Source organism: Meleagris gallopavo, chromosome 2 (assembly GCF_000146605.3).
Source record: "Meleagris gallopavo isolate NT-WF06-2002-E0010 breed Aviagen turkey brand Nicholas breeding stock chromosome 2, Turkey_5.1, whole genome shotgun sequence".
Taxonomy (NCBI): Eukaryota; Metazoa; Chordata; class Aves; order Galliformes; family Phasianidae; genus Meleagris; species Meleagris gallopavo.
The window spans coordinates 21,300,968-21,312,633 of NC_015012.2; the positions used below are offsets into that span (position 1 = coordinate 21,300,968).

At 38.4% G+C, this 11,666-nt stretch overlaps 1 protein-coding gene across 7 annotated transcripts in view; it reads right to left on the bottom strand.

Annotated features, from left to right (window-relative positions):
• RCOR3 (REST corepressor 3) overlaps positions 1–11,660 on the bottom strand; it is a 23,161-nt gene extending 11,501 nt beyond the window's left edge. Inside the window, exons 1-8 of one of the 7 annotated variants that reach the window (XM_010706735.3) lie at positions 7,861–7,938; positions 6,440–6,492; positions 6,209–6,328; positions 5,097–5,213; positions 4,502–4,663; positions 4,038–4,162; positions 3,242–3,338; positions 305–523 (exon numbers count right to left, since the gene is read on the bottom strand). In XM_010706735.3, coding sequence (XP_010705037.1) covers positions 305–523; positions 3,242–3,338; positions 4,038–4,162; positions 4,502–4,654 — 594 coding nt within the window. In that variant the 5' untranslated portion in view covers positions 4,655–4,663; positions 5,097–5,213; positions 6,209–6,328; positions 6,440–6,492; positions 7,861–7,938. Of the gene's footprint in view, positions 1–304; positions 524–3,241; positions 3,339–4,037; positions 4,163–4,501; positions 4,664–5,096; positions 5,214–6,203; positions 6,329–6,439; positions 6,493–7,860; positions 8,269–10,960 lie in introns of those variants that run through there. The other 6 variants (XM_010706734.3, XM_010706731.3, XM_010706733.3 and 3 more) reach the window with 6 other exon arrangements.
• Positions 11,661–11,666: the final 6 nt, after the last annotated feature.

The window sequence follows — 11,666 nt, forward strand, 5'->3', positions numbered from 1 at the left end:
ATCAAAAAAATCAAAAATGACTTTAGTTTTCTCCTCTCCCCAAATAAGTAATGTTTTTTTTCATGCCATGCTCCCCCAACCCCTTTTTAAGAGGGTCGTCTTGTTTCACATTATCTGCAAAAGCAGAGAAACAAAAATAAAACTGAAGAGCAGCTAGTGTCCAGCATTTCTGGAGGTAACTGTGGAACAAAATTAGGAAGACTTACATTAAAGATGTTTCAGACTCTTCACAGGTAATCTTATAATCTACAAAATCATTACAGGAACAAATTGAGATGAAAACAAGACCAATAACCCATGGTACCTGTCGCTTTAATGAGATTAGTTCCATATCCAGCTGTCTAAGAATTGTGTTGGCTGCATTGGGACTACAGGAAACAGCTATCACATCTTCCTGGGTCAGGTACATGCCTTTTGGTGGACGGCATTTGGAACGCTGAGAATGGTGGCGATGCTGCAAGCTCTGATACTCTCTTCTACCCAGCCCTATCTTGCTGGTCTGAACAGGCTGCTCATTATTGCCCTTTAATTTACAAGAAATAAATTATTAAAGAATAACAGCATCTTATACAGAACTTTTCTTAAGAATAATGAATCACGTAGCATTGCAATGTCATACTTAGGACAAAAAAAACCCACACCCCTAATCTATTATCCTTCCCTGCTCACAGTAGCCAAACTAAGTTTTGCAGATGAAATGATGTAGCACAATAGTCATTTGCTGGACAAGCTCACAGTAGGCTTAGAAACATCCATCTTCCAATCAATCCTTTTTTTTTTTTTTCCTTGAGCATAGCTGAAAATTCAGAATATGGTAAAGAAATGACATCTGAATACTGTGAGAGAGGGCAGGAATCAAGAACTTCTTATGTACACAGAAGCTAAATATATATACTACATGTCTAAACCAAGTAAACAGTGGATGTGTGCCTTGACTTTTGGTCAGTTATGGAGGCATCAGGAGGTGGTTAGGGAGAGGAATCAGAGAAAGTCTATCAGGACTGGCAAGAATGAGACTGGCGCTTTTCCCTGTTGCAAGCGCTCTGACTTGGAAAGTGATACTGCTGTTTGCTTTTTGAGGGGATTTGAGGTTGGGAACAGACGATGGATTTACTTCTACAAAATAAAACTTCATACTTTATAAAATTCCATGTAATTTAGCAAAGTTAAGCCTTTGTTTTTCATTTCTTTGAAACGGAAAGGGACAGTAAAGAGGAGAGAAAGTCATTACAAGTGCTGTTTTGATATATTTGGACACCTAAGAGGACAAAGTTTCAGCTTTGCCCTTTCTGGACATTGTTGCACATCAGCTAGTCTGTATGTATATGGCTCTTACAGAGCAACTGAGTAGATTACCTACAGACCAGGAATAGAGAAGGAAAACTGACTCTCCCTGTCAGGATTTTTTCAGTTTGGAGCAGAACTGAATACCACAACAGTGTAGGATTCAGGCTTTTTGCTACCCTATGAGGCCCCCCATTTCTCCTCCCTGCTGGCATCCACGCAGGTTAAAAGTAGGTGGTCATCTGATCACAATGAAGAGAAAACAAATTGCAGCAGCCATGATCGTTATCTTCTGGAGCATTAGCACAGATTAGCAAGGAGTATTTTGCTCTTCTAAGCTTGACCTTCTGGCACATCCTCTTCGCAGCTGAAGCAACATCTTAATCCGGTCACAGACTTAATAGAGGTGATCTTAAAAGCACTTAGGATATTTGCTCTCCCTTCAAAGTTGATGTAGAGCCTTACATCTTTGACATTTAACAACGTCAAGGTTAAGTTTACTCCTAGCCATTTATACAATTTGTTTTCTAGTTCAGTATTGTTCCTTCAGTGTGACATTGCAGTTTCCTTCTGCTCAATCTGGATTTATAGAAGAACATTCTTTCGAGTTTTTGTCCTGCCAGGCTAGAGCATTTGGCTTGTTTTAGTTTTGTCTGGTAAGATAAAATTTCCATTGCTCTGCACTGTCAAGTAGCCTATTTTACTTAAGAAGTAAAAGTATGTATATCCCACTAGAAGTATCAGGTCACAAAATTGTCTAATGCAGATCCAAACAGATCATCAGAAACTGCAGACCTCTTTATCCCATTCCTAGAAATCTGTGAACATACTACTTTCAGTCTGAACCGTGTGACTAAAACAGTAACTAAGGAAATTGAATCAAAAAAGCCATTATTTATAAGCAGCTTAGGCAGTAAGCAAAACCAACAGACTGTAAGAACACTGTTACAAATGGCAGACTAAAAAGTAAAAAAATATCAGGGCTTGTGCCATTTCAAGTTCTAAACAACCCATATGGGCATGTTAAAAAATAAAATCAAATCTCAAACTCTTTTACAGAAAGGGATCTTTGTAATTGTCCTTTTTTCCTTCCTAAGGCAGTTAGAGAGAAAAAGTGATGTTGAAGAACTGAGAATAGAATCTAGCACCACCAGCCTCTTGCTTAGCATCATTCCTGTTACAACAGAAATGAAGTTTCTTATGAAGGTTTATTAATAATCCCAGATACTATTTCCTGATTCTATAGGGATATTGAAATTTTATGCCATCTTCCTCTCATTCTCCAGGAGCACAAATGTTCAAATTTTAGGAAAACCACAAAGGCATTATGTTGTTCGATTGTTTCCTTGACCATTTATACACTTAACTGTGCTTTTCTAGTCTTGTTCATCAATAGATTCAAGTTAGCCCAAAGAAAAACAATAACCTCAGCACACTCTAAGCACAGCACTTGTCTGTAAAGCTAGCAGCAAGTGCTCATTTAAGGAGACTTTTTTTTCCTGTACATTTACTAGTAAGAAGCATTTCAATAAAACCACAAATCACTTGAAATGCAGAACCTCATTGTGTCTTCAAAAGAATAAAAAAGTATTCTTAGGAAAAAAAAGTCTTTTAATTAAAAAATGCAAACATTTAATTTCCAGTAATTCACAACCAATAAAATTGTAAGCAACAAGACAGAGCTAGGGGGAATGCTGTTTTAACAGGTAATTATGGCAGTGATAGCATACATCCCTTATAAAACTTTAAGATCTTTCAGGAGACAGTGATATTTGCCATTCTTTGGTCATAATATATATGTACATACACACATAGTTTATATTGCAAGTGATCAAAATCCTGACGAACTAAAAATCCTGTAATGTCATCAGGCAGCGAACACACAGATGTTAAATCTTTCTACTGTGAGATTCTTCATAATAATACAGTCACAGAAAACAAACAAACTGACATTCACCATTAAGTTATCTGTTACCTCCTTTTTGGCTTCTTTTTTGGGATCATAATCGCTATCATTTCCATCCATTGGATGAGGTTCTTCTACGTCATCATCACTGAGGAGAGATGATAAGAAGCCAGTCATTTTAGCCATTTTTGAAGCCCAGATATGTATCTTGCTAAAAATTATCTACTCTAAAATATTTAAGTAATCAAGATTTATGGTTATATTGTGTGACATTTCAAAGTTAAATGTAGTTTTCAAAATAGAGCTGCTACAAACATGCTTCCTTATCACTATTACTAGCAACTCTAAACTATAGTTTCAAAGCCACTTGTAAGACAGTATAACTGGTACGGCTGTCAAGAAATTGGTGTCACCTTTTTGCAGTTCAACCACTTCTGCCAGCATCAACACTTAACACAGTCAGCTACAAGGCCAAAAATATCCTTTCATTTGTCAAGTTAGCTTTAACAGATCAGTTTTCCAACCACTGCACCAAATTTATGAATAAACACTTGTTTAAGTCTGTGGGGAGCAGAAGAGGACACTAAGATTGGAAAATTCAGGACTACTTTTTCACCAATTTAAAGTGCTTCAGAGAGGGAAAGAGAAAAAAGTAAACCTGCTATTTTAATTCAAAGACAAAAAACCAAAAACAGTAATTTACACAGTAGAATTTCTGACTAACATGAATGTAAAAAGAAAGTTTCTGATATATCATGAAAAAAAACCTGAAAAGACTTCTACCTTTTTCATCTCTTTATCTAAAAAGACTTCAGCCTCTAACTAGCTACTTAAGAATATGGCTTACCTGTCACCTTGATTATTTCTATTAGCAAGCTTTCGAGCCTGTCGATCCATCAAACTTGTCCTCGAGCGAGTTTTTTTCCAAGAATAGTAGTATTTTACAAGGCTTGCAATAGTCTTGTCTGGAAGCTAGAAGAATTCATTAACATATTAATACAATTTTTTGTTAACATTCCACCTAAGATTATAATTCTGTTCTATTTACAACCACCTTTACCTACCTATCTTAAATGCATGGATGAGATTGAAAGGAGAGATGCATTTAAAAAAAGCTGGGAGGCAGGGCAAGGAGAAACTTTTTTATCAGAGGGGAAAAGCTACATCTTATATGATATATGGAGAAATTAACTTAGATCTTATATCCTAAGTTGTTCTCAAAGCATCTCTGCAGAAATCAGGACAAAATTTTAGCCCAGTGGGAGCCTTTGTTCTAATGCATCTGAACTTCTGATCAAAATGTTACTTTACCATTTGCTGGATCCTGTGAAAACTCTTTCCGTGGAAGCTAAATGCTTGTTCAAATAGGACTTTATCTTCAACTGTCCATTCATCAGGGAAGGGAGTGAAGTTAGGGAGATCCGCAAGGGACTTCTCAATATTGTGTTTATGCCAAAACAACATGCCGAGAGCCTTTGAAAAGAAATAGTCCCTTTTGGATTTAGTCCATTTTCTATAATGTTGAGAAAAGTTACATTAACAAACAAACAAACAAACAAAAAAAAAAAAGGCACACATTTATTTTAAATAAAATTGACCATCAGAAGCCCTTCTCAAAATACATCGGCAATTTTGTTGGCTATGCACTCATAGGCTACAAAATTCTCTTTGGAGATGGTGTGAAGAGTGGGCACATCTGTACTTCATTAAAGCTATGATAGTGAGATAATTTAAGGTTGGCATGGCAGCAGTACTTCTAAGGTAGCACAAAAAAGATTGACAAACTCAAATCTGACCTGCTTTCTTCCTTTACAAGTATGTATCACCTACACAGTTCCATACAGGCCTTCAAGCCTTTATTACCAGCCCACTCAAAAAAATAAAATAAAAATAAAAATAAAAATACTTTTCTGCAGCCAGAGGATCATCCAAAATGCAAGTTTGAAAGTTCAAAGTGAGAGCAGTCTTTCTACAACTCTCCAATCCACAAATAACAGCATGGCCACTTCCATGTCACGTGCACCTAATAGGGAATGGAAATTTAAATATATATTCTTGCATAGTTTCATTTCTCAATATTCTTAAAGAATTACTGACCATTTAGACTTACTGCCTGAGAATCAATGACAGATTTGATGCCAAGTTTGGTACGGGAATTTGGAAATACAGTCCACTCAGTTTCAAACACACAGTGCAGACACGATCACCAGTTGTTCCATCAGCTCTCTAGGCCCCTTCTAACAACCCAGGTATAACAAACCTCTTCTCTTGTTAAAATGGCAAGCAACAAGCACCTCTTGCAAAGATAATTCTTATTTCACTTATTTCAATGAGAAATACAATATTTTGTACTATAAGTTGCTTTGAAATTTAGTCCTTTTGCAGACTTATTTTGAGACTCCTAAGCTCCATCTCTTCTCTAACAGAAACCAAACCACATATAAACATTGTCAAACTGCACTATTCTAGGAATCATAGCGTTAGCAGCATCTTCTTGGGAGAGCATGTGACTTGATGAGCATTAAGTCTTCACTGTTATGAGCCTTCATCCTCCAAAACTTAAACATACAACATGTTCCAACTTGTATATCAATTTTAGGGGTAATAGATAATCTCAGTTTTACATAAATTGGCTAAACTATTAAGAAAATTACAACACAACTATGTGCAGGCCAGCAAAATCTTAACCTATACTTTTTAATGGGATGTTGACTGGAGAGTATTAAAAAACATAAAAGTAATCTTGTTTATTATCCTTAAATGTAGAATTTGATGCTGTTTCCCTGTCTCTGGGGGCAAAAAAGTAAAAAGTCTTTAAGTTTTGCTATTTTTTTTTTTTTAATATGCAAGAGACCTTACTACTTCTGGCCCTATTGCAACAGATGGTCCAAAATTCTACCACATGTGAATTGGAGAATTAAACACTGAATTTGCAAGCCACTTTCCTAAGAAATTCTTTAGCTAAATATACACACACAATTGCATGACATGCCCAGTGTATCAAGAAACATACCAAACCTTTCAAAAGTGCACATTACAAGCTGAGCATGTCATGAAAACAAAGAGCTCAATCTTTTGCAGAGAATCCAGACCACAACTGTATGCAGATCCATTTAACTGCAGTGTTTGCTGCCGTGCCTGAAGAGAAACAGCGTTAATTAATGGTAACCAAGGGGAAAAGAAGAGTTGTGTTATACTTTTATATTTTAAAAATCCTTTAAAATAGCACTCTCGCTTCACAGCACTTACCTGTTCCACATTGTATCCATGTTTTTCCTTTGCTATTGCTATATATTCATCCACTGTAACAAAGCAATGTCAAAATTATTCTTTAGTACTTAGAATTCTGCTACAAGGCCCCAAAGAATTAGCCATCTAACATGGGAAGAGAGTCTTTCCATGCTTTAATATAATACATAGGCCCAGGTCCCCCTAAACATTAAGTGTATGCGTGGCTTATAGCAAATAAACAGCAATACAACATTTAAATTCTGTGAAGTCTGTACATCAGTTAATTCTCACAGAGGTTCAATTTTTGGGTTTTATTTTTCTTTTAAGTCAGAGAGTAGCTGTTTAGAGAAAGGCAAAGTCTTCTTAGAACTCACTCCAAATTTATGCAGTTAGGTCTGATGGAAGTCCTACTAGTTTTGATCTTCAACGCGTACTTTATTTTTACAGAAACAAACTCTTCCCACTCACTCATTACAGTTCACAATTAAGTGGCAACTAAATTAAGTTAAAAGGATGGACAATTGAAAAAGGAAACAATTATATTCTTGTTACTCAAATGAACCAGAGATGTTCCTGCCATGAACTATTGCTGCAAAGAGTTAATTGTACCTTAAATGAGTGAAGTAAACATTCCCTAATCATACTTGCAGAGTATTTCTAACTGTTCTGCAGTAGTTGAAGGTATGTTCCCTCAAATGCAAAGGACACAAACCTCTAATTACTGACAAGATATAGGAACTGTCCTGAGGGTCAGATTCTCATAACCTCAAAAATTTATTTCCCTACATTACTTCATATGAGTTGAGTTTAAACTGGATTAAACAAAATTGATCACATTTATCCAGGTAATTTCTTTATTTCATAGAATCATTAAGGCTGCAAAAGACCACTAAGATCATCTAGTCCAGCCATCAACTCATCACCCCAGTGCCCGCTAAGCCATCTCCACATTTCTTGTACACTTCCAGGGACGGTGACCCCACCACTTCCCAAAGCAGCCTGCTCCAATGCCTCACATCTTTCTGAGACAAATTTTTTCATATTTCAGGTCACTTTTACAGGGGAAAAAAATGATCATTTTTTCCTAGTAACACAGAAGCAATAATCTCTTGAATAGGACCTTAACAAATCTTTCCTTGAATACATCCACTGCAATTCCTTTTCCAATAAATTTAGAGCGTCAAGTTCCTCACAGTTAGATACTTTATTTCTTTATTAATAACTAAAAGGTTTCAGACACTGGTCTGAAACACACAACACATCCAGTGCAATTCAAAACAGAGACTTAACTACAAAATAAGGTAGGGTCTCCTACAGTTTGCTAAATAAAAGCAAAGCTTCTTACAAACCTGGAATTCCGCTAAAAAGTCAACAGCAAACAGAAATTCTAGAAACAAGTACTTAATTTAAGCATTCAAATTCTGCAGAGTGAGACTTACACTTGGCATCTGGAATATTATGATACGGTGACCATACGAGCATCCCTCCATTATCTTTATCAGTGTATTTTGTGGCACCTGTAAGAAAACAAGCAAGTCTTAGTGTTAGTAAAAACATTCTAGAGAACAACTATTCATGGGACACTAAGTTAAAAGTCAACCACCTTGAGAAGCCCAAGACAACTAAGGTTTTGATTTCCATAGCCATGTAATTTTTATGTTCACAGCCAACCAATCTGCACTGCTATAAATGGTGGACAGATTTAAGGGTCTTTTTCTCCTCTGTTTCTGCTTTTCTTCTACCTGAACCATAGCAAGGGAAGCAGTTCAAGTGACAAATCTTTCAGGGGGACAAAGCAAGTTTTGCAATGTTGACGTGACTTTGTACGAAGTACAAAAATGTTTCAGTCTCTTTGATTTGAAAATGTGTTTAAAGAAATTGCCCAATATTGGAAAAGCATCAATTAACAGTATGGGTATTCTATTTTATGGGTATTCCACAAATGTATTCAACATTTCAAGTTTCTGAAGACGTCACTCAACAACTGGAGCATTTACACCACTGTCAGCACAAACTCCTTGAGGAAGCACCTCGGAGGAACCTTACTCGCATCTTTCCTAGAGAAGGATATTTATTTATTCCCTCAAATAAATAATTTTTCACTCCACTTTAAGCTTTCATCCTTGATATTTAGATTCTATGTGTTGTTGAGAAACAAAGCAAAAAATAAACAATACTTTGGAAGAGATAACTTCTTGGTGCTTTCTAATCATATGCTAAGCTTTGTTGTTTTTCGCTCTTTAGTTTGGCAGCATTCTGAAGTTGCTATCGTCTTTGCAGTCTTCAGATCCATTACGATTGTAAACTCAAAAACTCAATTAGAAACACTGAAAGAACTCCTGCGTCTGCTGAAACACATACAAGTAACTGCAGTAAGTTTAAGAATGTACACAGAAGCCACAAAGCATCCGTTTCAAAGCGTAACACACCAAAAAACCCCCAACCTTTCCAAGTCTAGCACAAGAGCAAATTCTATAATATAATAGAAAAAGAAAGTATGAATTTTTGGTCATTAGAAAAGCAATATTCTCACGAGGAGTGCTGCAAACATGTCACTGTTGTACCACCTCTTCATCCAGTTGTTTTCTAGCAGAAAAGAATGATTGTTGCCCTGTATCCCACTCTCTAAAAGCAGAAACTATGATGACCACTAGAGAATACATCAGTTTATCAGGCTCTCTGCTTCTGTATATCAAATACCCAAACTTCATGTGAGCAGACCTTCAGTTTTTCCTTAAGAAAATAAAGTAATAATCCTGAGAGACACCTGCAGACCTGTTTATGTCAAGGACACTGTCAGCTATTGAATACCGAAGTACTCTGGTTAACAACCTACGTCCTGAGCCCTGTCATTTATGCCTGCAGGAGGGATCCCTCCAACTCCGTAAGCAAGCCCAGGATCTTTCTTCGTGAAAACCACCTCTTGTCCTTCGTGTCCAAGTGTTTGAGCGAGCAGCACTCTCCCACTCCTAAATAAAGGCTGAACTGCTTCCCAAAGGTGACGTGCTTATTATGGGCAGAGGCTGGAAATACCAGGCAGCACCTTACCCACAGCAGGTGAGAAGAGCAGAAGCATATGCCAATAAGGAAGACAAAACCTATTAGCTACATCTCAGACACAAGTCTCCCTTCCACCTCCCCAACCACACTGAACTACTTTGGAGGAGGTTTCTGCACTTTGGCTGCTGCCAATGCTGTCAGGAAACAGTGCTGGCTGGAGATGACAGTAAGCACTCCCTACGGCTTCTGTAAGGGAGCAACCGCAGCACCAGACTGACAGCTGCTACACTGCAGTTTAGCATTAGCAGAAGTCAGGTGTGCTTGGAAAACATTGCTCTGTACGTGACCATAAGTACTGAGAATAAAATGAGTATCTAGAAACATACATGACTTAATAATGGCACTGGGAGTGTCTGGTAATTTAACTTTAAAACCCAAGGACTGGACATCTTAAAAATAAACTGGGGACTGTGAGGAGAGATGACATCGAACAAGATGAAACTTCTACGTACTTCACCATGCTATTTCATTACATCCCTTTAACAGACTCCATTTTTACACAGCAAGGTTAGAAGGGGAAAGATTATAAGGATGAACAATGAAATGAAATCCATAAGCAACCTTAAATGCTCCAGCAATCCTTCTCCACTCAGCCCCCAAGAACAGGGTAAATGGGAGAGCAGCATTTCAGCACTAAGCAAGCAGAACTCATACTAAAGCCTTTGTGAACTCTCATTGTACCATGGCCTGCCTGAGTCAGGACAGCATTGATTCTTTAGTGTAAAATAAAACTCCTCAGGCAGCCATATCACAGAGGCAGCCGTATCACGGATGTCACACAACAGTACAGCACCTTTCCAGCAATGGCATGCTCCATGGCTTTTTCTCTAAGAAAGAAATCGGACAGCCCCCAGTGAGGACACAGCACCGTGATACCCTGCTACATAGATAAGTGGGTCAGAAAGCTGAGGCAGAACGTTTTGCCTTGGAAATATGAAGTACCACAGGGAAACCAACAGGAGGAGACAAAAACCTGGGGCGTGGGAGATGGTTCATTAACTCAGCAAATTAGGTGAGGGGATCTAGGGGCTTTATTTTACTAATGCCATTTATCACAGCAAGTAAATGGATCTCGTTGCTGTTACATCTAGTGATGATTCCAAGTGCCGTTCCCACAACAGCTTTGGCTGAAGGCTTGCCTCTGCAAAGGGGTGATAGGTAGAACATGGGAAGAGCACATTTCAGCTTCTCCCGGTTGCTGCGTTCAGCCACTTCTTGCCCCAAGAGTCCAGCAAACAGCTGATTAACCTCTTTTTTAAGCAAACTGTCTTCAACTTTTTTCCATGGTGAGCTCACCTATAATACTGCCACAACTCTAACCATGAATGTTTTCTTCCTCAACACATTGTTGCAAAGCGTCGCTCACCAATATTTACAAACTGACAAAGTGAGGCCAAAGGCTACCCATTGCTTTTGCTCAGAGTTTCGTGGGCTTCGACACCACCCAGTTCTATCTGGGATCTCCTGCCTCACAACTACCTTGTTAAAGAAGCATTTGAAATCAGGTAATCAAACACATATCCCAGCATAGAGGGGAGACTCTCAGGAGAAAGGGCCTCAGAGGAACTGCAAGAGGAAAAATCATGGAAGTGAGTAAATTAGAAATAATGCCTACATCCATTTATGCAAACCCACAAGTACGATGGAACGTCCATTTGCTACATCAAAATACAATAAAAACAAGCACACCAATAATAATGCAGGTGTATACATGAGAGGACAAGAGCTCAGCTTTGCGCCCAGCATCCCTCAGAGAGGCCACCCCAAGAGCCATCAGAAAGCAAGCAGGAGAGAACACGGGATCTTGCTGAGAGCTCCTCAGTTTGGTAACACAGTAAGAATGCATCCTACTTTTACACACTGTGAAGTTTTCTGTGTAATGCAAAATTTTGCTGTTCCAAAGAAGTCACCATCCGCTTAGCCCAAGGATCGGGGTTTGTGCACTCAGAACAATGCTATACACCTCTTCTAGAAGAGTTAACCAAAGGCGAAAGGAAGGCCGTGCATTTTTCCAGGTGGCCTGTAGGAAAAGCAAGCCCAGGCTGCACATCAGAGGTGATCATTTTTATTTATTTCCACGGAGGCAGCGTTAAAAGGAGCGCTGCGGACGGCGGGCCCCATTAACAAAGGCCCCGGGCAGGCGCCTCTCTCGGGGAAGGGCATTCCCCGCGCCCGGCCCGCATCC